Below are 27,856 nucleotides of genomic sequence, written 5' to 3'. Positions count from 1 at the left end.
GAGCAGTGAGCGCTTGGTGCCGGAACTTGGTGGCCCCGACGTCTGTAACGGTGGGGCTCGGGCCGTGGGTGCGAGCAGAGAGAGCCGAGACGTTTTGTGCTGTCGTGCTGAAAGTTAATTTTTTTTTTTTTCCCCTCCAAAGTTCACTAATGCCATTGTTTACAATTGGGATTCCCATCTTTATCTGTGCTTAGAAAGGCAGGTGATGAGTAATAAAAAATCTTAATTCTTCTTCAGGGACACTTTAGTTAAATACGTTCTGTCATTATGGGATGCCATGAATTCAAGCAGATTATCCTTAATGATCCTTTTCTAAAGTAATGAAATACTGACATTGAACAACTGTGAGAGGGTTTTGTTTTACCTGATGTTTTGGCAAAGCACAAAAAGAGGCTTGCTCAAATCCCACAAGTACATGCTGAGCATAAGCGCTACATACAGCAGTCAAAATCCTGATGTTTAAAATTTAGCACTTGAATAGTGATTTGTAAATCATGTCTTGGTTTGTAAACTTAGTGGCATTTTTAATATTAAGTATATTAGAATTTATTGCATATACTAGAATCATCTTTTCAATGTCTCTAGGAGGAAGGAACAAGAGTTTTGTCTTATGGCTGTTCCAGGAAAGGTGGCAGCTTTCCGTCTGCCTCCCCTGCCAACTGTTGGAGAGATTATTAAACTCTTTCGCCTTAAAGCGCAGAAACAACTTTCCCAGAACTTTCTACTGGATTTGCGATTGACAGGTTAAATATTTTATTGTAATACTTTTAGCGACTATAAAACATGTATCCTGTTTTTCTTCAGAATCCAGATTCTAGTTAAGAGGATCAGACTAATGGCAGCTCAATGGTAAACCTTTAAAGACTTCTTTTAAAAGTAGTTTTAGCTTAAGACAAATTGCTTTTACTTGTAAATTCCTAGAAAATGTGTTTCTTTATAAATTACAGAGTAATTTTTAGGTAGAAACTATATTTCTATCTAAAATATGCGTTATTGATTGAAATGCAAAAATCCAAGCCTTAGTAGTATTTTTACCATCCAGGTTCTATTATAGTTTATAAGTTTAATTAAAAAATTAGTATTTTTTCAGATTATTTTGTATCATAGAAAGTACTGTAACTCATTGTGCAGTTTAATTTACTATATACTGTGGTTAGGAAGGTCATTTGTCTCAGTTTATCAGAAATATAGCTTTTTTGAACCACTTACATTGTTCTGAACAACTCAAGTCTTGTCCAGCTTCATGTTGGCAATGGGTGACAAAGCTAGCACTGTTCAATCAATGGTGCGTTTCTGTACTGTCCTAGTGGTGGCTGGGTTTTGCAATAGTAAATGCAGTGCCAGCTTCATGTAGCGGATGATTTGATTACATTTGAAGATTCAGGTTGATAAAGATGTAGGATGTGAACATGAAACTCAGTTCCACTTCCTGAATAACTAGACTCTTACCCTGGCATAAAAATGTCTGCATGCATTTAGTAAAACCTTACAAGTAGACAAGTCTTTGGGTATTTATTTTTATTGCATACTTAAGAAGTTATGGAGTGAGCAGCATAATTTCTCTCAGCATCCCCCTCTCCATGCTTCCTAAGGATCTCTTATTAGCTATGTTTTGAATCCTTTTTTCAGTCCTTAATCGGTTTTCTTGCCTGGCTGTGATGCCTTCCAATGTTGTGTCCTTCCACTTATGTACAGGTATTTTTTCTCATTTTTCAACTGCCCCACTTTCTATAACTACCAAGTTGCCTGTATTCCAACTCTTACTTTACTCCAGCTCGTGCCTCATAAAATTGCTCTATACATATTGTAATCTTGGTAGAGCTTTACTGTATCTTTTTGGCTTCTTATATTTCCTTGGAACAGAGGTACTGTAGCGAAATACCTTTATAAGGATAAATCAGGATGTTGAATACAAGTGCTTACTTGCAGGAGGAGAATAACATTGCTAGTTTACATATGAGAAATAATACTCTATTTGATTCTGTAATAAGCAACAATATATATTAAAGACATTAAACTAAAAATAGTCTTTTTTAAACAGTTGAGCATATCTTGTATGAAACAAATCTGAACTCTGCAGTCTAGCAGGCGTGTGATCATTTAACTGGGATGTGTCACTGTGTCTGTTCTGAGATAAGCACACTTGTGCTTTAACAATAAACAATGAGTTTATCTTAGTGAGCTGGATCTTGTGGAGAATAAAGGCTTAGTATGTTCTTTGTGCCTTGCAGACAAGATAGTGAGACAAGCTGGTGAGCTGAAAAACACCCATGTTTGTGAAGTCGGCCCTGGGCCAGGAGGAATTACCAGATCAATTCTCAGTGCTGGTGTTGAACAACTCCTTTTAATTGAAAAAGATGCTCGATTTATTCCAGGATTGCAGGTACCATCTGGAGAATAGTTTGTATAAATGTGTCCACAACATTGAATAAGAACGTTTTAAGAACATAGAAAGGTTCCAAGTGTCTTGTTGAGATCTCAGCATTGAAAATAGGTGCACTTCTTTGGCTTCAATCAGAGCTATCATTTTCTTGAAGATGAAAATTCACAGTATAGCAATTAATTGCTCCTGCTTTCATATATGCCTTTTCATTTAAATACCCATGGTCTCTTCAGGACCTGATCCTACAACTGAATTAAGGCTGAGGCCTGCCTGGTTTTTTCAGGTCAGGATGTTTCATGGGCCTTAAAGGTCTATCCATGCAGGTGAAATAGTAGTTTGAAGGCTGAACGTAATGTCCTTTGGTCTTATTTTTCATTTTAATCCTAATAATTATGCTTTAAAGCTTCTAAAATTGTGAACGTTTATCTCCAGTTAATACAGTTCAATGTGGATTAACATCCAGATACAGAAGAATAAAGCAAGCATTTAGTTTACATTTTCAGAAAAAACACTCTTAAAGGTTTGTTCCTTTCTTTTGAAGTTGGTATAAGTTTACAAGTTATTGTGGTATTTTTCAAATACCATCTGCTTCTGTTGCTATTAAGTTTCCATATTTATGGAATTTGGCTGCATAAGAAGCAAGAAAAACTGAGTCCAAAATCTCTTTAGATTTGACTGTTTTCTTGTGCCTCTTCAAGCTCAAATCATAGCAATTCAAAGGGCTTTCCTTATATTGCACTGTGTCTTCTGTATTAAACCAGCAGTGAAAATAAATAGGTGGTTCACATGAGAACTGGTACCATCTCTTTGCAGGACAGTAATAATGTAAGATGCGAATGAAACTGTGCATATCCTTAAACCTGAATATGCATGTAACTGTCTTTGTAGGGTTAGCTATTGATAATTTACAGTATGCCATCTTTACCTTACGAAGTATGAAAACTTTGTTTTCACTTTTCTCGAGTGGTGGCAAATCTGCATTTTTGTTTTAGATTTTAAGAACTGTTTTGGGATTGGAGAGAATTTGAGATTAAATGATACTTATTTTTGTTAACAGACTTTTTTCAAGTACTTAGACAATTTTTCTGGTCTTCCAGAGTGCAGCCACTACAGCAGATTTCTCTGAATAATATTTTTCTCTGAATAATTTCTCTATAATGAGCATTTGGTAGGTAATTATCTTTACTATTCAAGTGAATTAACACTAGTCATTATTTTTAATTAGCAATCTCCTCACGGTAGAAATAAGTATGTCTGAATGAGGTTATTAACTATAAAGATGCTGTAACTCAGTAACAGTGGATGTGAATGAACAAGAAATATGTTGCATCCATTAGTGTTAAATTTGGTATTGTTTTTTTCCCTCCAAATAAGATGATGCATAACAATGAATCTTTCTTTTGTGATAATGGGGGTTGTAATACCTATTTTCTTCCTAGTTTCCCATTAAAAATTCTATCAAAACCAAATACTTAGAAAAGGGTCGAGATTTGAGTAACAGAAAATGTCAGATTAAAATAACAATTGGGGACTATTACTTAAAAATGTCTCTTTAGATACTTATAAAATCACTGATGTAAAGCGTACAGCATTTTGCATGACCTTTTTCAGGTTGTGGTCTCTATCACAAAACTGAAGTTGGGATCTTCTTTACTGCAAAACTGAAATATAGTGAAGAACATATGTTTACAGAGTAACAGTTTACACAAGCTGTGAGTCTGTCAGTTCTGTCTTGCTCTTAAAAGAATCACAACCTCCTTATGTCCTAATAGTTGTTAGGCTGGACGGATTTATGAGGAGAGAAAGGGTGGTCTCAGCTAGGGAATTGGTTGAATATAGAATGCTTCCAGGAACCCCATTTCATTTTTTAAACTATGCCCTTTATGGTTTCTTCGTGCCCTTTTGGTTGTGTGTGAAGAACAAGAGGATCTCTATGACGGAGAATCACTTGGCTCATGTGCTTGGTGCACAAGAGCTCCTGGAACTGTGTTAGCTGCACACATTGGTCTTGAAATGGAGAGAGTTTCAGTGGGTTTCTGAGTCTTTATATTTCTAATTTGAAATATACAACTGTGATTTTCTGCTCACAAATTAAATGCAGTTCTCAATTATGTTAAGTGTGATACTCAAAAAACCCCCAAATTCCTCTTGACATGAAAACTATTATTAAAAAACATTATAACATATGTTAATAATAATTACTGTGTAGGCAGCTGTCTGCTTCCTCCTATGCTATTTTCTAACTTTATTGATCTTACATTATCTTTCATCCTGTTACAGCGTTTATAACAGCTTCAAAGAAAGATTTGACAAATCATGGCAGATTAGTGAATTTGTATGGCATATAATTGCTAGTGTAATGCTGAAAAATCCGTTAAGTGGTTTGGAGTTGAGATTAGATTTATTTTTTCTATTTGGAAATAATGGCACTTAAAACATGTAGGAACACTTAGTTTCTAGTTAAGTTTTTTTTTTTTTAGTACTCTACACAAAATGTAGCTATTTTGGTGGTAAAAAAACTTGTACTCAAAAAAAATTTCATGCAAACATTTTGTGAACAGTATGAGAAAGCAGCACTTTACTTTGGCTCGGAGACCTGTAAAAGCTGTTTGTGCCTCTGAGCATATAAACATGATTCACATTGAAGATGGAACTTAACGATGGTGAGCAGTTTATTTCAGCAGCTAGGCCACTAGCACTTAACTGTTTATGGATTTGGATTTCTGTGCAAAAGTAAAATTGTTCTTTAAGCCGTTTTTCATTATTCTGACTTAGGAACAATAAATATGCCCAAATGTCATCTTTGTAAAAGTTGACTTTGCTTTTGAATTGTGCTGTTTGTGCATCATTTCATACTGTAAGAGAAAAAGATTAGTACAACACTAAAAACCTAATCTGATTGTGTAAACTGACACCAGAAATGGAAGAATTGATCATCAAATTACAGCCAGTTCTGAGTTTGCATTTCAGCCTTTATTAAATACTAGATAAGCTGCAGAAGTGGGATAGAGAAGTTGACAACAGAGTGGATTTTGTAATGTCTAAAAAGATACGTATTTTTGAGGTTTTCTCTACTGCTACTGGTACTCATTCCCTCATTTTTGGGAACTCCTTGTTTTCTAATGGTGTGAGTTCAGACTACTACAGGGAGTATGAAGAGAATGGTTTTCCCCCTTTTTCATGTAAAATTAAAAATGACTGAATATTTCTGCAGCCTTGTCTTACATATGGCTAAAATTGTATAAGAGACCCTACAGCTGTGGGGGCGACAGAATAAACAACAAGAGTTGAACAAGTTGTTTCCATAGCTAATGGATCTAAAAACTTTTCAAAACCTGCTGCTTGCATTATTACTTAAATCAGGTGGGGTCCTGTTAGGGGCCTGGGGTTTGTCAATGATCCTGGTTGAAGAGACTCTTAGCAGTCTTTTCAGGTTTATGTTCCTTATTCAGAATTCTACAGCTGTGGTTAGGTAAGCATTTACAGAATCACAAATTAAACTTTTTTTGTTAGTGTTTGGTTTTTGAAAGTAAGTACTTACTAATAGTGTGCTCACTTTTAACTGCTCTTGTGCTTTTTTGTATATTGGAGATAAATATACAGCAATGATTTCATTCCTGCTGTGGCTGAAACTGGAAATCAGTTTGGTTAATCCTCACAATGAATTCTGCTTCCTTGCTTACAAACAGATGTTATCTGAAGCAGCTCCAGGAAAAGTGTGCATTGTTCATGGAGATATCCTGACATATAAGATGGACAAGGCTTTTCCAAAGCACTTAACGAAGAACTGGGAGGACGGTTAGTATTTGGATTTGGTTTATGTAATTTTTAAGGCTTCTGAGTTAGTCCTAAGTGTGGTGATATAGTTGGAATTCACTCAGTGCAGACGTTACTCTCTTCTGATACCTTTTGAAGGTAAGAAGAGAGAGACAAGCTAACTTACTTTCTAGAAGGAAACAGATCATCTTTCTCTTCTAAGACAAAACAATAGAATTTGTGTGACATTCACCTCAGTCAACGTTGAGGAGCTTTGCAGTTATTAACCTTAGGGTGTCTTGACTGTACAATAATGACTCTTGGAAAGTATAAAAGCAAATCAAATGGTATACTGTCTTCCCAGCTTCTTCCTGTTTTTGAAGAAGCCAAAAGCCACCACTGCTGTCATTCCACTGAAGAAATTTCTCTAACTTGTTTTGAAACTTTTAGGAAATTTGTCCTCAAAAATTTAGTTTTCTCGTTGCTTTGTTTTCAGTTGGATATCTTTGGCAGAAGTAGAATCTAATCAGAGATTTGGGTGTTTTTTCCAAATCTGAGGTTCTTGTAGGACTTGATTTCACCTCCCTTTTAAAACACGTAATACTGTTAGACAAATCAGAGATGACCTCCCAAGCGCCTTTTCCAAATTTCTTAATTTAAGGTAGAGTCACTGTCTGTAGTGCCTGAAGAGCAGTAAACTGCTTTCTGACTTAGGATATAAAAGACCATGCCACATTATATTCACCTTGAAAAATTCCATGCCATATTTGCCTCATTGCAAAACGTTAAGTGCTTCACAAAACAAAGCTATGAGCAAATGCATGTATGAAGGTGTAGTGCAGTTTTTAAAAATTTACCTTTCTTGAACATGCATATAAGCCGTTGTCTTTAGAGCTAACTAATTAGAGGCAAGATATACTTTTTTCTGTATTATTGCCATATGAGAATCTGGAAGGCTGGTGGGTTTCGGAAAGATACTTAGCTATCTCTGATACATGTGTAACATCACAAGTATGCTAGAAATAGCACAGCCTAAAAAGTGTATAATAAGTAAAATAAGTGTACCAGAAAACCAGTGTGAATTTGATATTATCATCTCTTATTCATGTTATTAAATGCTGTAGTATCTAAGAAACAACACACTTGCTTTTGTTTTATCTGCTTCTGTTGCACTCCTGCTTAGACATAAGGATCCCCGCTAATGACATGCCTGGTTTGTGTTGTACACCACACACATACTGATACGATACATAATTGAAGAACACATATCACTTCTTATGGCTAAGTCTGGTACTTGCTCTGAGACCTTTTGATTTCAGAGGACTCTATACAGAAGGAGAGCTCTGTCCAGTTTGAGCTAGGTGATTGTTTTGGGGATTATGAAGACTCAGTAAAATGCCCCTGGGAGGAACGTGTTGGACAGAAGGATGAGTGTGGCTGTTTACTCTGTACCTGATAGTCATAGTTCATGGAAACACTGTTGCAGTTTCGCTGTTTTTCCAGTTTTGCTATTCTGGAGTAGCTCAGCTGAAATCTACTGATCAGCTGAAAATCAGCTGGAAAGCTACCGATTTATTCAAATGCAAATGAGAACCAAACCTAACCACTTCTTTCCAACTAATTGCTGAGAGTAGTTACACAGTTTTGTCAGTGTAAGACAAGTATAAATGGACAGGCATAATTTTGGCGTGGCATGATAAAAATTGTTTTCATATTTTAAGTCTAGGTTGATAGGCACATATCTTTCCTACTTATGTGCTCTTTCATTGCAAAATCTTATGCAAAACTTTTTGACAGTTGTTTTTCTTCCATCAAATGTTAACAGAGCCACCAGATATACATATCATTGGGAATCTGCCCTTCAGTGTTTCAACTCCTCTAATCATTAAATGGCTAGAAAATGTTTCCAAAAAGGATGGACCTTTTATTTATGGCAGGACACAGATGACGTTGACTTTTCAGAAGGAAGTTGCAGAGGTAAGATGTTAGTGTTTTCCCAAAATTTTGCAGGTGCTAAATTGAACAACAACTTGTTTTCATGCAACCTTTTGTTTAAAAGTACAAAACCAATCTTGCCCTTAAAAAGATAGGAAAGAGTTGGTTCAATTTTTAGTTTTTGTGGCTGTAAATTATGAATTTTAATGTTAATCATCTGCTTTGATCCTTTCACAGCACATAATTTTTTTTTTAATTTAATTTGTTCTTTCCCGAAGTCTGATTTCTTTGTCATGAATAGATTCCACAGCACTCTTCTGTTTTTAAATATCTTTCTTCTCTCACAGACATTCATGCACCATTTCATCAGTCTGTTTTTCCTTACCTATCAGTCATCTCAAGAAATACACTTGTAGTTATTTCCTTTGGCTTCTTAATTAAAAATAATTTTTTAAAAAAGACACCTTCCTTGAAATAAGGAAAAATGGAAGATTAGATTATTTCCAGTTGTGTTTAAATACTTATAAACAGAGGGAGTGTTTGTCAAACCATGAAAACTGACTCTGGCTATTTTGAATGAGACTTGATATCAGAGTTATTAAAGGATTGCTGCCAGTCTTGTGTGTGTAAAAAGGCATCATTTGAGTTCTGTCACAGCAAGTCCAAGAGCAAATTGAGGTTTTACTTTGTCTCAATAGTTAGGTTCTCAAAGAAGGCCAAACTAATCTGCTATGTAGTAGTGTTAATTCTAGATCAGTTGATATTAGGTTGACTTACTCCACAATGCTTTCAGACTTAACAGTTTATTTCTGTTGCCATTGCATGAACCATATCATAACACAGAGACTGGAAGACTTTTTGCTTTGTATTTATGAAAGCAGTATGGCTTCTTACCAGCATCTCACTTGCTTTAAAAAACAAAACAAAAAAGAAAAAGGAATTGCACATCAGTCTGAAAACTGAATTTCCATCTAATTATTCCAGAGTTTGTAAATACCTGGTTTTCCTAAATGTGTGTGTTGTTTTAATTTTAATCTCCCAAAGTAAAAATTCTAATAGGAAAATTTTGCTGTGGTTTTTTTTCGGTAGGTAAATTAGTAATAATTATATATGCAAGTGGCATGTCTGCTGTCATTTTTTGGGGTCATAGATAACCATATTGTGCTGTCATTACTCTAGCCCTGCAATCAAGATTCAAGACAAGTACTGAAGTATTTCCAGTAGGTGGCTCTAGAGAATACCAGGGACAAACATTTAGTATGAAATAAACTAGGTTTCTTAATTCAGTTCTGAGCTCATGCGGTTTCAGGCATTAGAAAATCCAGATCTGTTTTCCAGAAGGACTTCATGTCATTTGAGATTAGACCTTGTTGCAAAATATGGCTAATGGACTATGATGTGAAATGCAAAGTGATGGTGGATAAGATGCAAAGTTTTGTGACAGCAGTGAAAAAATCGGCCTAGCACTGAGTGAGAGCACTCTATACTTCATATAGCTGTAACCAGCTGCATACGCCTGTGGTGACATGCAGGTTATAGTGTTTCTGCGCCCAGCATAGCTCAATGAGATGCAAAATACCATGCACTCCTAAGTTCCTTGTGCTTAGAACGCTGAGAAGTTAGAAACATTAGGAAATTGAGTATGTTGTTCAAGGTCATGCAATGAATCAGTGTTAACTGTTGTTGAGTTTACATTCTGGGATCTCTTGACTCTTGTTCTTACATCTATTTAAACACAGATATTCCACTGAAGTCAAAATTGTTCATAGTTTCTGGTTTACATTTCCATAATTGATTTGACATCATGAAAAACTCATTTGAGAGAGACTATTTTGTTTTATGATTAGGAGAAAGGATGATAATCAAAATCTGTGTCTTTTTGCTGGCCCTCTGGAGTTGCTTAAGTTAACCATTGTAATTTGGCATACACAGGCATATTCAGCACCAGGAAATGGAGAACAGTGTAATGCAGAAAATAAAAAAGTTGCTACTGATATTTTATGTATCTGTGGATTTATATTCTTGAAAGGAAAATGTCTTATACTCTAAAGTTTGTTGTCCTCACTGGATGTTTCTAAGCTAAGAGCCTAAATGTGAAAGTCTTGGCGTCATGGATTGGAGGCATGTGCTTTATAATCAATTAGGATAATGATGTTAACAGTAAGAAAATAAAGCAACATGCTGTGTTATTTGTGGTCAAGCTCATTTTTGCCAGTATAACAGGTAGAAAATACTTCTGTCTTTCTTGCTGGTGGTAGTTCCTGCTTTTCTGTTTCCCTGTGGCACAGCTACATTGGCATGAGTTATGTCAGTATAGACCTATTACTACAGACCACTCTGTTCTGATATGATTTGATTACATTGATTAAAACTGTTGATGAGAACCAGCAGTTATGTTATGTACTGAATTCTGAGGCCTGTTATGGAGGATATACAGATATCCATAGCAGTAAAAATGACAGTTTTAAGTGTCAAGCAGATAATTTTGTCTCTCTGTAGTTTAAATACATAAAATTGTTACTTACTTTGTGGATAAGAATTTTCACTTTGCCCCAAATTCCTTGTTGCATCGCCTGAAACCTGCCGCCTGGGCTGGGTATTTCCTGGCCCACTTCCATTAAAATGAGTCATATTTCAGTTTAAATAGAAGATCTTTGTCAGTCTCTAATTTTGAGTAAAACTGGGCAGAGAGAGTAGTTTGCCTGAAGTGCTCTGCCAACATGATCTGCAGGCTGGGAGGTGGGGTGCTAAACCGTTAGACATCTAGAAGACAGGCATGTTAGAAGAGCAGAATACTTAATCGTTTTGTATCTAACACTGCTGTCTATTTAGAACACTAGGCAAAAGGTGCTAATAAAGTGGAAAATAATTCAGATTTTTGAGCAGCAAACAGAAGAAAAATTACCATTATGTTTTCATAACTGATATAGGTTAAATATAAATACTTATGCTCTTAAAAAAAAAAATTGCAGGAAGTGGATTGTGTGCTAAAATGTGTTTAGTATTCCTTTATCTGGTCAGCTTTGCCAGTCTAATTCTTCATGTAGGTTAATTCCTGTGACAGATTTTGCAGATTCATTGATAATGGGGATTTAATACTCACTTACAAAAAGCAGAATTGTATGGTATAGCTTATTGAAGAGCAAAACAAACAGTTGTTCCTGAGATAGTCATTGAGAGTGGTTGACAGTGAGCAGCATTAGAAGAGATGTCAAGTTACCACCTTGACTGTATTCCAGGTTAGGCTTCAGAATCTTTGTTTTGCTTCATGCCTTACTAAAATTTTAATAGTGGGTGCAAAAGCGTTACCTAGTTAGCTGAGCTCCAGCATTGTGAGAACTGAGGGGAAAAAACCTACAAAAATAAGTCAAGTTACAGAAGTAACTTGGGGACAAACATTTTAGCAGAGCCTGTTGCTATGGGACAAGGGGTAGTGGTTTTAAACTAAAAGAGGGTAGATTTAGACTAGATATAAGGAAGACATGTTTTACAATGAGGGTGGTGAAACACTGGAACAGGTTGCCCAGAGGGGTGGTAGATGCCCCATCACTGGAAACATTCAAGGTCAGGGTGGGCAGGACTCTGAGCAACCTGATCTGGTTGAAGATGTCCCCACTCACTGCAGGGGGGTTGGGCTAGATGGCCTTTAAAGGTCCCTTCCAACCCAAACTATTCCATGATTCTATTCTATGAGTATATTCTCAGCATTTTTGTGTTCCTTGAGTGGTGCCATACACAGGTATGTTCCTGCTGATGTGGTTGAAGTGGTTTAAGATGTTACTGCCCAGAGGTGGATGTTGTTAGGTTATCCCTTCTGTAGCTGAGAAGCAGGAGCTAACTGCCTGAGATCTGAGACGTGTTAGATTGTTTTCATGGGAAGTAAAGACTGGCTTGTTTGAATTGGCATTGGAAGGACTACAAGCATTGTCATTAGGTCTGTTTAATTTCCACTGCAGAGGTTAAGGAAGTGCATATCTGATTGCATTGTTAGACTTTGCAGCCTGGGTTTTTTTCAGAGAATAACAACAACCGTGGATAGAATATTTTTTTTTTTCTTAATAGGTTTCCTCTGAAACAATAATGAAGGTAGTTTTAAATGCTGATGTAGGCAAAAAGAATCACTGAGCTTTCTTTCTGAAAAGTTGGTGAAAAGTATTTTATTAGCTCTATGCTGATAGTTAAAGTGCCTTTCAGGAGAGTTGTTTAAAAAATTTAAAACTTCAGCAATAGGTTTAATTTTATTTTTCAGGAATAGTTTTAATAAACATGGCAGCATTTCATGAGTAGGCTTTTCATCTGAAGCTGCATGATGTACAGATGTTACCAGATGTGCAAATTGGTTTTCATCTTTTATTTTTTATTAAAGTAGTGGTAAATAAGAACAGGAATCTTAAAAATTCTATTTTTTCTTAGTTAGTGTAATGTCTTTTACCATTTGAGGCTTGTTTTACTGGGTGCTTTTTTACATTCAAATCTCATTTGTGCTAGCAGAACACACAGAACATGCTTGTGACCAGGTCACAGAAGTGTAGAAAACCTCTGTCCACGCTACTTTTTTGACAATCTTTGTAAGAAATTTCTTGGGAAAATCAAAGAATTACTAAATTGAGCTTTAAGTATTAAATGCTCTTACAGTTAGGTATTCTGAAGTTATGGAAAGTAGATCCAGCTTCCTTGCATATATTGTAAGTGTAGAACAGTTAATAATGAAGAAATTTTGATTTCTACCTGATTTTGAGTTTATGGAGCTTTGTTTCATCTTGAAGGAGAAAAAATAGTAATATTTGATACAGAAATAGTGGAAGGAAAGGATGTGAGAATACTGTCAGCTGGTGTTATGTTTGTTTTGAATCCTGCAGTCAGAATAGTTTTAGTTCTCTCTTTTGAATTCTTTTGATATTCATTAAGTTCTGCAGAAGTTCAGGGAGCTCCTTCTCATATGCATTTGATTGCAGGACTGAGGTTGTAAAGTAGCATGGTATCTTAGTGAAACACTGCTACACTGGAGAAAAAAATTCTAGATGAATTGGGAATAGAGAGACCTGGACGGGCTGGAGAGGTGGGCCTGTGTGAACCTCATGAGGTTCCACAAGGCCAAGTGCAAGGTCCTGCAGCAGGGTCAGGGCAACCCCGGATATCAATACAGGCTGGGGGATGAAGGGATTGAGAGCGGCCCTGCAGAGAAGGACTTGGGGGTACTGGTGGATGAAAAGCTGGACATGAGCCAACAATGTGCGCTTGCAGCCCAGAAAGCCAACCGTATCCTGGGCTGCATCAAAAGCAGCGTGGCCAGCAGGTCGAGGGAGGTGATTCTGCCCCTCTGCTCTGCTCTGGTGAGACCTCACCTGGAGCACTGCGTCCAGCTCTGGGGCCCTCAGCACAAGAAGGACATGGACCTGTTGGAGCGGGTCCAGAGGAGGGCCACCAAAATGATCCGAGGGCTGGAGCACCTCTCCTGTGAGGCCAGGCTGAGAGAGTTGGGGTTGTTCCGCCTGGAGAAGAGAAGGCTGCGAGGAGACCTGATTGCAGCCTTTCAGTACTTAAAGGGGGCCTATAGGAAAGATGGGGACAATCTTTTTAGCAAGGCCTGTTGTGACAGGACAAGGAGTAATGGTTTTAAACTAAAGGAGGGTAGATTTAGACTGGATGTAAGGAAGAAATTGTTTACAGTGAGGGTGGTGAAGCACTGGAACAGGTTGCCCAGAGAGGTAGTGGAGGCCCCATCCCTAGGAACATTCAAACATTCTATAAACTTTTATGTGAGTTCTTAACAATTGGGGATTTTTTAATTTATCTTTGCCTTTGATTATACTGAAAATCAGGCTTTAATGTAACTGGCCACTTGGCCAGTTCAGTTTCACTGATTTACGTGTTTTGATTCTTCAACAGAGGCTTACAGCTAATCCAGGAGCTAAGCAACGTAGCAGACTGTCCATCATGTCTCAGCATCTCTGCACTGTTGAAAACTGTTTCGTAATTCCAGGTCAAGCCTTTGTTCCAAAGCCAGAGGTAAGTTTTGATGTATTTCTTTGGGTTTATTGTTAATTTGTCCGTCAAGCAATATATCTGATTTTGAGTAAGGAACACAGTTGGGTGCTCTAGTTCAACATCTCCATGCTACGAAGTGGAGTGCTGTGATAGTCCTGTAAACAAAGCATACTTGCTTCAAGAAAATGCTTTTCTTTTTGGTTCCTCAGAACTTGGCTTTGACCTTCAAGCCTATCTGCAAGACCAGCATACTTTGGGTATTTCTGGAGAGGGAGATAACGTTTTAATGACAGGATAGTCTGCTAGGATTGTAGCATCTTTGGAAAGCCTGCTGTTTTACAGTTTGCATTTATAAACAGTTTGGGAATTGTGCCTAGAAAATTTGATGGGTCTTTTGAAAGACCCTGATAAATAAAAGCTTTTCATTTGTCATCTTTGTCAAAGATCTCTAATTTTACCATGTTTGTAATCTCTATGTTTCACCCTACTCATCTTTAGCATATTTAACTCGCTCCTATTTGCTATAGCACTTTGTCACCTACATCCCACTGCCTGTTTAAAAAAGTAACAATCTTTTCTCCCTCCTATCTGCTCTTGAGTGAGTAGAGGAGAACAGTCTCTTTGTTGTCCTCTTATCTGCTGCCACTGGTTTTTAGTAATAGCCATTAGGATTACAAGAATCAAGAATTAATAAATTAAACTGCATTTTGGACAAGAATTTTTTTTTTTTTTAAAATGCGTGCCTGTCACTAAGTGGGGTCTGTTCCCCCTGAACGCATGTGGAAATCTGCTATTCTGTTTCAGAAATAAACTTGCAGCTTCTGAAAGTTCCTCTTAAACTGGTTGGTTCAGCTCATCCATGTGTCTCCCTTCCCCCTTATCACAGTCTGTCTCTCGGTCATTTTACTCTTCAGGCTTATCTCCTGAGAACCTTTGGAAGGTCATTCTCTCTCTTTTATCACAATGAATTTTAAGGCCTCTATCTGGGCATACTCTGATGATTATTTAAAATTGTGTTAGTATTTTTTGAGCAAGTAGCTGCTCAAACATTTTGAATTATTAGTTGTGACAGCAGTCTGTTGTGAAGAAAAATGACCATGCTTAAGACATCTTTTTTTTCACTTTGCGTTTTTGGGTGGGTTGTTTTTTGTTTTCCCCCCTGTCTCCTAGTTGAATGAAAAATAATTTCAGGATGTCATCTCACTGTTAAATATGTGAAACAGTGTTCAGTAAGGCCAAAATACCAATTCGGTGGTGGTGGTTTCTCAATGGTGGATACAGTTTGACAGCATAGTAGAGCTAGTGTAGTCAAAAGTCTTGTGCAGACTGTGTCTCAGAATTGGGAAGCTATAATTGATATTCCCATTTTCCTGTACTGAAAAGGCCATGACTGAGAGAGAGGTAACTCCTAGAGTTCAGACAAATGTCTTAGTATAAGCAATTCCTACAGTCAGTTGGTGCTCTGTTGAATAAAAGAGGCAGTACCACTAAAGGCAAGCATATTTTTATTTAATGTATTTCTTTGAGTTAAAACAAGTATTAATTAATATTGCAAAAGCAGAAAGGACAAATTTTTCAGATAGAGCTGGCACCTGTTTTCTCTAGATTTTGTGTCCTTCAAACTCCTATTGTAGATTGGTCTTCCGTTTTGTCCCTGTTTTTAGCTGTAGACTGACTTGTGGTTTTAGATATTACCGTTCCTGATAGAACCTTTGTTTTCTTGGAAAGCTCTTGCAGCATATTGTGAATGAAGTGGCTCAGTGCTTAATTTTTGTTTCATTGGGTATACAAAGAAGTTCAGGTACTTCTGTATAAAGTTCTAGGAATAAAAATTTGCTGCTTATGTAACTGACAAATACTTTATTTTGCTCATAGTATGCAATTATTACCTTTTTCTGGTGTTTTTTCTCCTGTAAAAACGCCTTTGGTTCTTATTTTGAAAACATTAGTTTTAATTTACGTACCTAGCAATGGTCACAGCTTAGTGTCATGTCAAACCCCTTACTAAAGGTGGAGATGCATAGTTTTGGGAATGAGTTCTTTACCTCATTTGCTCAGTGAATGAATATTATTTCAACAATACCTGTGAATGTTGAGATGCAAAAGGCTTTTGGTTTATGGAATGGTGTTGCACAGCATTGTGTCTAAGCAAAGAAAATTTCGCTTTTTAGTCATAGTTAAGTCTCTGCAGTACTGAATAACTGCTGATAGCTAGCATTAGGAATAGTACAAAACCAGCTCCTTGATGAATACATAGGAAACTCAAAATGGCTACAGAACAAGACGTAATTCCATTCTATGTATATTAGGATAAAGAGTCCTTACATATTAGATGCATAAAACATTTAACTTTCTCAAATGCTATAACAGATGATCCTACTTTTTCCAACAAACTATACATACATTGTTAAGGCCCCTTCATACTGTTTTAGTGAACGTCGGGCTAATAATATGGGAAATGAAAGTTGTATATAAATATGCAAAATAAATACCACTTGGTTTTGTTGAAAGACTCATCCAGCATTATCATATTCCTAAATTTAAATGCCTGTATCGTATTCCCTTACCTATGCTAGCAAATTAACATCAATTTGATTATCTTTTAGGGAAGCATTTAGATAGAACATACTCTGCCGAATACAAATACAAAACAAAATCTGTGTGTTGAAAGAAAAGGGTCTAAGATTATTAATCAAAATAAGCGGGTAAGGAAAATAAATTTAATGAAGAAGCTGTCTTTTTATCACCATTGTATATTACATTTTACAGTAATAGAATACATGGGAGCAGGCCTGAAACAGACCCTACTGGAATAATTAAGAATTAGAAAGTTCTTTTAGAAGGCCAGAAACGTGTAAGACAATAAATGGTAGCTCTATTATTTGAGCTGTTAAAAGCTACTTCGCCCAAATGTAAGCCAGAACTCTTCCAGATTTTTCTGGCACATAGACACTTAGTTTGTATCATGTGTGTTACACAGTTTGCAGGTGTTTTCATAGTCATGGTTACATTTCTGTTGTTGTATTGCTCCTCAAATGTAACATTCATTGTGTAGATTAGTAGTGATAGATTAGTAGCAATTGGTGAATGCCCAGTGGACATTTCTTTAACAGTAATAAATGAAACCCACAGCAGGTGGCAGTTTGGGGTGGGAGAGCTATTTTTGGCAAGATCTGAATGGTACTGCTGATTCTTCAGCCTGATATGCCAAATACACGATGCAGCTAGGTTTTGGGGCTATGAGTTTTTGTTTGTTGGGTGTTGTGTTTGGGGTTTGTTTGGGTTTTTTTTTTTTTTTGTTTTAAAATCTAGTTACCAAGGCAATTTAGAACTGAAAATGAAAGGCAGATGTGTCTGTTACTTAAAAAATACTGAACTGGGCTTCTTGGACAGAGAGTGGTTGGTTTTGGTTTTTGGGGTTTTTTTCCTTGCATCATAATTAAAATAAAGACAAAAATGTAAAATACACTATAAAACATTACATTTATTGATAGCCCAATTTGCTAAATAGAAAGCAATTAGTTTTTAAGCATCTTTGCTGTAACAAGCCATCAGTACATTAATTGTACTGTCAGTTATGTTTTAAAATAGTTCCTTTTTCTTCAATAAATGTTACTGGAAAGTCAAAAGGAATGGTTTGAAAAATCAACAAAAAAAAGTATTCTTGTAGCAGACTTAAGCATTGTTTCCTACTTCATTCTCTTCATGGATGCTACTATAAATGAAATACTTTGCTTAAACATAATTGCAACCCAGATGGAAGAAAAGTGCTATGTTATACATTCTTTGAAATAATCAAACTACACTTAGCACAAAAAAAAAGCCTCAATGGATAGGAATAACTGTATTTACACATAGTCCTTTAGGTTGTAACCTGCGTTGCTCTCCTGCTCTGCAGAAGGGAAATGGTGCTGCTTTGGAGGGTAAATCCATGCTCCTTGCTGCTTTTTAAAACAGGAAGTGCAGAAGATCACACCTGCTATAAGCAGAAACCCTGCTGAAATGAATGCTGTATAAACTGCTCCTCCTGGTTCATGTTTATTGCTCTCTGGAATGGTCTGGTCCAGAAAATTTGAAATAATTTCTCTTGTGTACCAGGATGTTGGTACTAATCCAAAGATTCCTGCAAGAATGAAGCAGACTCCTCCAGCAAAACAAGCGTGACTTTTGCTGTCAGCGTCCCCTCCCAACTTTGTGCATTTCATTCCAACTGTAGTGATGCAGATCCCAAAGACTGATAGGATACAAGACAGTACCATGGTGGTCCGTGCAGCCTGGATGTAGACGGGGAGAGAGAGAACGGAGTATTTCAGGGTACAGCTAAACATCCCAGTGCTGTACCATGTGCAGTCCATCCAAAGTCCTTGCATCTGTGTTACAGCTGTTATGATATTTGAACCAACATCTGCATTTACCTTCCAGTTTGGTAGCAGGGTGGCTGTGATATCTCCAAAACCACCAAACAAAGCCAGAATAAAAGCAAAGAACTGCAGACTTGCTGATGCCATGATGATTATCTGCTGTCACCTTTTGTCTGCCGGTTTCTCTCTTGTAAATGAGTGTAACTGGTTGGTAGCTTAGCTTCGTAGCCAAGGCTGTAGCCCTCTGTGTGACAGGGAGGAGGGAGGGGAGGAGAAGTGCGAGGGGGAAAGAAAAAGAAATCGGCAAACAAAAAAAGCTGGCATTTAAAATTAGAGCTGTCTGAATGAATATCTAAACATGACCCTGCAGCAGATGAGAGCAGCTGAGCAGCTGTACACAAGGTACTTGAACATAAATGACAGCAAATGGACAGTGTTTTAGAATTGCTTGTAAGAAGGAGCTGCTGCCCTTCCATGCAGGATTGCAAGCTGTCAGGCAAAACTTATTCTACTGGAGTTGCTTTTGGTATAGTATACAGACTGCAGGCTTACTAGACAAATATACATTGTAAGTGGAACATTAGAAACTTGCAGATTAGAAGTCATTGCGGAAAAACACAGTGGTAGAAAATATATTGTACTCTGAGTACCTTCCTTAAGTATGTTGATGGCTGTAGTCAGCTACTGTTGACTATTTTATAACAACGGACATTGATAATACTATCTTTTGTTTATGGTTAAAGGTAACCCTTTATTTCAGTTATTTAAATATTGTCTGTTCTTTTGTTTAATAACTCTTACAAAATTTCATGGTTTTGAAGGAGATTAAGATTGAATTTATTTGTTTGCAATATTTTCACAATGAAGTCACATGTGACTTTTCTAAATCAATATTTTGTTTTCAGTTAGTGATTCTCAGTCTTTGACTGAGAGCAGCACTACTGAGCAAGTCATAAGAGTGAATATGATCTGCTTTTGTCTATAAAATAAAATAGTGTTTTCAACAGTGGTATGGAGCAACTCAGTTGTTTAAGTGTCTTTTTTTTAATAGGTCACTTACCTGTCTGAAATCATTTGCAAATTTGCCGTGAAGTGGCAGTTTCAAAAATTCATTGAAAAACCTCCCTTCTACTCTTGCCTGAAGAGTCAAATTTCATTTGACAGCTGAGAACGTTTTAGGCAGTATGATAACTGTGCACATGGGAAGACAGAACTGTTGCTGTTACATCAGCTGGACTGTTGGGTTAGTGGATGAAGAAAAATGGTTTGAAACCTCTGTGACGAGGATTAGAAATGGTGTCCTGCCCTTTTGAGTGGGGCTCTATAATTGGCAGGTTTTGTCTTTTATCAGAGTGATAGAGAAAGTGGTCCTCAGCCTGGATTATGCTAAGACATTCTATCTAAATATGAACAATAATATTAAATTTGGTCTTTAGCATTAGAAGTTTTTGAAAAGCCATAATAATAGGGGATAAAGTTGAAATAAGTGGAACACAAAATATCTGCAGCATTGTACTCTTACTTCAATTAATTATACATAAGACCACAAGGTTTTGACCAATATGTATTCTGTCAACCTTTATTGGCATTACATAACAATCATCTAATTTATATATTGTACCTAGTTCAGGTGATTGTTCAAGGATGTGCTAACTTTGTCCAGCATATATATATATATATAGAAAATGCTTATAGTTAAGGTGAGAATGTTAACAGCTACTCATTTTTAAAATCTTACTTCAAAGACCTGCCTATTTCCAATTCCCTTCAGTTTGTTTAGACTGTTGAAGAGTTGCTTTGACAAATACCTATCATTTGCTGTGTCAGGCCCATGGGAAAGATGGCTTAACTCCCTTTTACAGAAGGAACTGACATGTCTGCATAGCTCAAAACTCATTCAAAAGCTTATTCTGGAACAGCTAATTAGGATCTTGAGTTAGCCTTTTTCATTGCTTCCTTTTTAAAATTTCAGCATATACAAACATGCAAACATAAATGCAAACTACTGCAAATGGTAGTCATACATTACATGTAATGGGATGAACCAAATTAAAGGCATGATAAATTCAAGTATAAGCACTACAAGTGTAATAAAAAATACAGTTATGTTTCATTCCTGTTTGTGTGGCACTTACTGCTGGATGTTAGGTCTGAGATGTTTTCTTCGCTGTAGATGTCCTGGAAAAATGCAGTTTCTCTTGAATGGAACTATCCCTTCTCATATAAAACTGCATTGGCATGTATTAACAAAATTTCTTGGAATGTTGTTTTTTTTCTCCTCTCTACAGCAAGTGCATTACTGCTGTTTGTTCCCTCTCTTAGTTCCATCTACCCGAGAATAAAGGAGTACTTTGTTTAATGAGTTTTGTTTGACAAACATTCAGTAAGGGAAAGCAAAGAGATTATGGAGAAAAACACATAGAGGCCCTTAGTCCTAAATACATAATGATAGCCAGGTTCTATGATGAAAACTCTGAATAGTGATTAAAAGCAGTAAAGTCTTGAGAATCCAGAAACTCTGTAAGAGATTGGGGGGGGGGGCGGGGAAAGGCGAGGGGGGAGGGTAGGATTCATTTAAGTTGAACTGAGAGCCCAAAGGGTTTTGTTGTTTCTGGGATGTTGGCAGGTTTTTTTCATCACAGATAATCTTATTAAGAGTTTAAATTTCCTAGGAAAGAACTATGCAATTTATGTTAATTTGTAATTTGAACAGCAGGACATTTCTATTCAACTACAAGTTTTGCTTATCTCTTTTTGATAGCCTTAGCCTTCTGTAGGTCATCCTGTAACTTGTTGCCTTTGTATGAGTCTGTATAAAAGAATGAAGGAATAAAACTACTAATAAGGCTTATATGGTAACTGCAGCACATGGGAGAAGTGGCCTCAACAAGCTGGTGTGTGAAATCAAGAAGTTAGCAGAAAAGTCTTGCTGATTGCAGCAGCGATATACCCATAGGTTTTGTACCTGACTTTTGGTTTCCTGTAAGCCTGGCATGAATGGAGTTAAATTACAGAAATAGAGATTATTGCTATTAGTGCAGTGGCACAGTTGTTTTCTGCTGGAAGTGAACCAAAATGAAACTATTACCTCAGAACAAGATCACTACGAGATACACGTATCTGGTGTTGGATCTAATGTTTGTCTGTAGTAGACAGATAAAATGCTGGTACTGAACACTTGCTTGGTGAAAGTGCTGGCTTAGAACTGTTTTAGCAGGATCTCAAGCAGTCTGTTTTAATGAAGTTGTAATATGTTCTGCTTAGGTTTCAGTTCCCTATCAGTAAACTACAACTTGAAAAAGGGTATGTGGGTTTGCTTTTAATACAGCCCTGTTGCAAGATGCACATATTGCCCATCATAAGACCTCGATTGTCAACAATTAGTAAAAATTGTCTCATTTAAGCTTATTCTGACACAGAGTGTTGATTTCATCAGCAAGGCAGCAGACTTCTCTGAATTAAATTGTGCTCTGTCTGTGTTCCTCCTACCCTACTAGAACATAAACCTCCATTGTACTGATAAACTAAAACAGTAAGGGGTGAATAATTGCTGTACTATTGACAGTTCAGGATACATCAGTTGAATAATTTCCATATTCATTGTTTTGTAAGAATTGAGTATTATTTTGTAAATATTTCTAATGTACTTGGTGGGAGGAAAAAAGTGTTACTAATACTACACAAGTGGTGTGTACTCTGTATTGGCTTTCATAATTCTACTCTCTGTTTTATGCATGTTAAAAAGGTTAGGGGAAAATAGCATGTATAATTTTAAAGGAGTGGCCCATTACAAGTGAAAGCTTTCCCCTGTATCTGTTGCTATAGTAACCAGGCAGCTTTCCTGGGGTCCAAAGAAAACAGCCTCTATAATGGAACAAATGCTGAGAAGTGCTGTGTTTTGTTTCAGAAGCAGAAATTATTGCCCACTGGCCTTGAGATTGCACATTGAGCTGTTTTTCTCTTAAACTGTACACTGCATCTAGATTGTGTTCTTTTTTTCTTTTCCTTCAGACATTTTTGTTAAAGATGCAGCTGCTACTCCCAAAGAACCCTCGTATCTTACTTACAAGCAGTTCTGCAAAACTGAGGCGGCTGTGAGATCCCAAATGGTCTCTGGTGGTTTTCTTATCCCTCATTTCGTGGGGGGAAATACCTTGTTTATTTCTTGGCAAAAATGTAGATAAACATGTATGTGTGTAAATAAGCTGTTAGTATTTCTGTGCAAGGAGCTGGTTGGTCGTGCAAAGTATATGTTTGCCCCGTTCAAAAAGAGAAAATTTCCAGACACTCAGTGCGAATGCAAGTTTTCGCTGCGTTCTTGTGGTCTTCCTGATAGGCGGCTGCAACCTGTGGCAAGGGTAGAAGCTACCAACACATGAGAAATTCAGAAACTGCTTTGGAAAATACATTTATGCATGTTTTGCTGCAGATTCCATATGTCAGGTTTTCCTTGCCACCTCATTTTTAAATAAGTTCTTGTGTGTTTACATCTTAGGAATTTAAGTCTTTTCGGTCTTATTCTTGACTCTAGCTTTCAGAAAAGGTGGACAAATAGAGAAAAAACACTATCTGTGACACACACTTGAGATCAGTAGTGCTAATACTGGAAACTTGCTGTGGTTTTTTCATCAGCGCCGTTAATCAGTATTTTCCTTCCTTCCTTTAGCCAGTATTTTCGTTCCGCTTCGTAAGTTCTGTCTACATGAAAAACTTACGTTGTTTGAATTTCATCATTGCTGTTGAAAGCAAATGTAGCACCTCTGATGTTGAAGCAGTTGAGCTGAGTGAGAACAGCTGAGCTCTTCCCACTGAAAGTGCAACATAGATGGATGGCACCTTTGTGCCAGAAGAGTATGTCCACATCAGAGGTTCCTACGATTTAATTGATTTTAAAAAACCCCACAAACTTAGAGCAGTTCTGGTTAGAGCAGTAGAAAAAAACCCTCTCTTTTTTTGAGGTTTTCTGGGGTTTTCTCAAACAATTAGTACACTGAGAGCGTGCTTAGAACAGAAGCTGTTCTTTGGTCTGAGTGCATCTTTTATTTCAGTCAGGACTAGCACATCTTCAGTGTAATGTCACGTAGAATCTGTTCTATGAATGCCAATATTGACTTTCAGATCTTTTAAAAAGATGGATGATTGGCCATCGTATTAGCAGATTTTTTCTAATAAGAGACTGAATATTTTTAAAAGTCTGGCACTTAAAATTTTTGTAGTTGTTCAGTACCAGTACTTGGACAAATTGTACAAATTTTCAATGTGTACTTCCACAGAAATTTTTCATTTCTGTTGTTGTTAATATGTAGTTTGGAATATGAACTGCTTTATTCGATGTTGTGTAGAACTGGGTTTTTAGCCCAGCCTGTGCTTTGTAATACAGAAGTCTGAATTCAGGGCATTTATGTATATACAGTAGCTATAATTGCACAACATATTTTATGTGTTTTATATGTATATTTTATATGTATACATTGATGTTCCTTGATTCTGTTTTCAGACACAGGGAAAGTGACTGTTCTGTGAACCAAGCTGATGTTAGAACTAAGAGAGAATAAAACAAGCTTGAAAGAGATCTGTGTAGAAGGATTCAAATATAATTTTGGATGAACTGTGACACACAGTGTAAATACAGAGTTGTATGGTCACTTAAACTGAATGCAAACTTATTTCTAGCTACCATTCCTTTAAATAGACTAATGTTTTAAAATCTTAATATGTTGAAAAGTAATTCCTTGGCTTACATTTTAGAAAAGCCCTAGAGCAACAGAAAACATACAGGGAATGGGTTTGATTTCTAATTATAATACCAATTTTCTCTGGCTGCCCTTCAGCCAGTATATTGAATATTGTCTAATTTGTGTATCATGTCAGAATTGTCTTGTGGAAGGATCTGAAGAAAGAAGTGCTAATTACTTCACAGATTACATGGAAGTTGTTCTAGATGGAGGAAGTGCCATGGGGAAAAAAGTACTAAGTTGTAATGGCATGTGAACTAATTGGAAATACGTAGATAACGAAGACAGACGAAAATTCTGTAGGGCCTTGAAAGTCAAGCCAAATCTTTATATTCAAATACTATGACATTAGTCACGGCACAGCTATGTTACCTGTCACAATAATGTCTTCCTCTGTTCTGCCTGTTTCCTGATTTCTAACTGGTTAACTTAGAAATACTGTGTCTCAGTGGAATATATATACGCAAATTTATCTTTCTTTTCCTTATAGGTGGACGTGGCTGTGGTGCATTTCACTCCATTGGTGCAACCAAAGATACAGCAGCCGTTTGAGCTTGTAGAAAAAGTGGTTCAAAGTGTTTTTCAGTTTAGAAGAAAATACTGCTTCCGCGGAATCGAGTAAGGATCTTTAATGAAAAATTCTCAGATACTGTTTTTGTAAATGCGTCAGCTACTAAATCATTTGAGAAACACTGGTAGCTATGCATTTGATTTTATTCCTCCCTTTTAAATTTGTCTCAGATACTGTTTTTGTAAATGCGTCAGCTACTAAATCAGTTGAGAAACACTGGTAGCTATGCATTTGATTTTTTTCCTCCCTTTTAAATTTGTCATCATAGTTCATCAGATCTTTCCATTTCAGAATGGTTTCTGGAGACAAAATGAGATGAAACCATGAGATGAATCTCTTTCTGCTGTAATTATATAATAATAACTGTGCATTTTTGGTAGAGCAGCTGAAGCTGTTAAAATTAGGAGGATAAATTGGTCATCTTTCCAAGAGTTCGTCTGTCTCGGAAACAAAAAAAAAAACCCCACCAACCACAAAACCTGCAGCATTTCTTGGTTGAGTTAGTTAAAAACTGAAGGTCTCAAAATTCAGAACCAAAGATGGCAGCATGGGGAGGGAGAACATCATCTGTAGGAAATTTTACTTATTTGGGGATAATGTCAAAAGGTCAAATTCTTGTTTCTGTGCTTGCCCTTTTATGGAATCCTTACTGACTTTTAAAAACTCCATGTCTTACTGAGGGAATTTATTAGGTTCTCTAACTGATGTGGGAAACCTGCAGTCTTTTTGCCAAGGATCCTGTTAAAACTCTAGCATAGCCACAGGTCTGACTTGGTGTGGGGAAAACCCGGCATTCAGCATTGTAGAATGTGTGGGAGAGCTGCTGTTAGGACTAGAGGCATGCTGCTGCTGCAGCTTGGGCTAGCTGAATTTTGCTGGGCATGGTTTTGGCACTCATGCACTCTAGATTAGGGTGGATGCCACCTTACTGGACTACAAGCCTTGTATGTCAGTATTTTCAAGGTGAACATAGAACTTTGCCTCCTGTTTTTTTGCTTGAGGCTGTGAGTACCATTGATGTCTGGGATGCAGACATTGGATCTAAAATGAGTACTGATTTGCCTGTGTTAAGGTTTGAGTATGCATTTGGAAGTGGTTAGAAAATGAGGTATCCGAACTCTAGATCAATTTGTATTTGCTTTATGGGGTAGCGGTTTGGGTGCTGTGTTTTTTGGGGTGTGGGGTTTTTTTTTTTTGTGACAGAACTGTTTCAGTAGACAATGTAAGCAGAAGACGTGCAATCAGCATATTTATGTTATGTAGAATATTTTTGCCAAAGTTTAAGAAAAAAACCAACTATTGTGTATTCTCAAATTGCTAATAACTGCTGTACATTCTTTTGAGGCAAGGAGGGGCAATCTGAACTTTTGGACATCGTGTATCCCCTAGCAGCTTATCATACTTTAGCCCTAGTGTGCAGCTAAGAAAGAAACACAATCCTCTTACTCTTTAGCTGACCTGAAAAAAATAGCAAATTTTGGTGTAAAGAAGGCTATTAAATTCATTATAAGGTACCTATCTGTCTATCGCATATACTGTATAAAAACAAGGTAGTAGGATCAGTTTACATTTGTGTGTAAATTCTGGGATCTGAGAGACATGACACATAAGATTAAGCCCATGAAGAAAAATACTGGCATTTGAGTTGCTGTTCATAGACATTTATAAGATGGTTCATAGTCTGTATATAAAAGGTGATTAAACATTTTTGGCTTTTACCTACCAAATCAAAGCAGAGAATAACTTAAGGAGGGATATCAAAATAAGGATTGATCCATTTTAACCTTGCTGACCTAGATGCTGAACCAACAGGGACATTTTTGTCCAAAGCCTTGAGTAGCACGTGCTTTAAACCAGGTTGTTCCCAGAAGTTCCATCCTTCTCTTGTCATTTTAAAGCCTTTCTTAACTTTGTATTCTGTCTGCCCACCAAGAGCCAGTTATCACTCACTTACACAAAGCCTTTTGACTAGCTTGTCCAGCCAACCTGCAAAACACAGCTGGGGATGTTCCTGTATTAGATGTGCAGCACATTTAGGTCTAATGTATGTATGACAAGGCTGATCATTTGAAAACTGACGTGTACATTGACCATGTGCAAATTTTCTGCCTTCCTGACCTGTTGTAGACTGAGAACTACTGCTAATAAGAGCTAGTCCTTTCAATAGTTTGTACTTTGTAGTATGCATGTTTGAGAGATATTAAAAATCACTTGACCTAATATGATTCTTTAAAATTTGGAGAACTTGTGAGAGAGCTGTGATAGGACTATCTCTGAAGAGTGACAGAGCTGAAAACAAAATCTAGGATTCCTGGCGCATTTTCCAAGTTCTAAATATTAAAAAGTGAATAATAATTAAACACTCCTTTCCTCCTCCTTGGCTTTTTTTCTGGCATTGGAATTGCAGTATTAATGACAAGTAATAACAATATCTTTCCCATTGGAATGAAGCAGCCTGAAAGAAAGTTGCATGGTTTGGATGTGATCTGTTTTGCACAGTTTAATCTGTTGTTGCTCTCCAAACGTGAGGCTAATTCTAAGAAGGCTGTGTGACTGTATCCATACCTACAGATGCTCTTCATGTTAGCAAACATGAACATACATGCATGTGTTTAATATACAATGCATGCATACGCTTTCCTAGATTCTCATAATTTGCATTTGCAGAAAAAGGGCCCTACATGTTTTCATTTGCTTAGATAATATTAAGAGTGCCAGAGCTAAAATAATGACATACTTAATGGTAAACCTATATTAAGTAAATTCCCAAGAGGATCTTGTTACTCTTAAGGGAAACTGAATTGTCTGTCTGAATTATTTTGTTTGTCTTCTCCCCACACCTTTTAGAACCTTGTTTCCTGAAAGTGGACGTTTGAAAAGAACAGAACAGCTGATGATGACAGCAAATGTTGATCCAACTCTGCGTCCTTTTCAGCTCTCCATGTCACACTTCAGAAATCTGTGCAATACATACCGGAAAATGTGCGATGAAGACCCAAGCCTTTTTGTGTACAATTACAGAGAAGAACTAAGGCAAAAGAAGAAGATGAGGCATTATCTTAAGAGTACCAGTCAACCCGAACAGACTGAAGAGGAAAATGGGCTCTAACAGCTGTAATTGCAGCTG

The 27,856-nt window shown here is 36.9% G+C and overlaps 2 protein-coding genes across 4 annotated transcripts; one reads left to right on the top strand and one right to left on the bottom strand.

The window, feature by feature from the left end:
• On the top strand, positions 1-27,856 carry TFB1M (transcription factor B1, mitochondrial). 3 transcript variants are annotated; one of them, XM_075708406.1, is made up of 8 exons: positions 1-40; positions 586-743; positions 2,232-2,383; positions 6,073-6,181; positions 7,965-8,116; positions 13,964-14,083; positions 24,649-24,776; positions 27,577-27,856. In XM_075708406.1, the coding sequence occupies exons 2-8, from the start codon at positions 611-613 to the stop codon at positions 27,836-27,838; spliced, it is 1,056 nt and encodes a 351-aa protein (XP_075564521.1). In that variant the 5' UTR covers positions 1-40; positions 586-610; the 3' UTR covers positions 27,839-27,856. The 3 variants fall into 3 exon arrangements, with proteins under 3 accessions (XP_075564521.1, XP_075564523.1, XP_075564522.1); XM_075708408.1 differs by lacking the exons at positions 1-40; positions 586-743 and adding an exon at positions 1,677-1,695; XM_075708407.1 differs by lacking the exons at positions 1-40; positions 586-743; positions 2,232-2,383 and adding an exon at positions 3,506-3,551.
• On the bottom strand, positions 17,911-18,595 carry CLDN20 (claudin 20). Its single transcript, XM_009483860.2, has one exon. The coding sequence runs from the start codon at positions 18,568-18,570 to the stop codon at positions 17,911-17,913; it is 660 nt and encodes a 219-aa protein (XP_009482135.1). The 5' UTR covers positions 18,571-18,595.

This window comes from Pelecanus crispus, chromosome 3 (genome assembly GCF_030463565.1).
Source record: "Pelecanus crispus isolate bPelCri1 chromosome 3, bPelCri1.pri, whole genome shotgun sequence".
Classification (NCBI taxonomy): domain Eukaryota; kingdom Metazoa; phylum Chordata; class Aves; order Pelecaniformes; family Pelecanidae; genus Pelecanus; species Pelecanus crispus.
The sequence above is the reverse complement of the archived record's forward strand: the minus strand, read 5'-3'. Positions and strand labels throughout refer to the sequence as shown.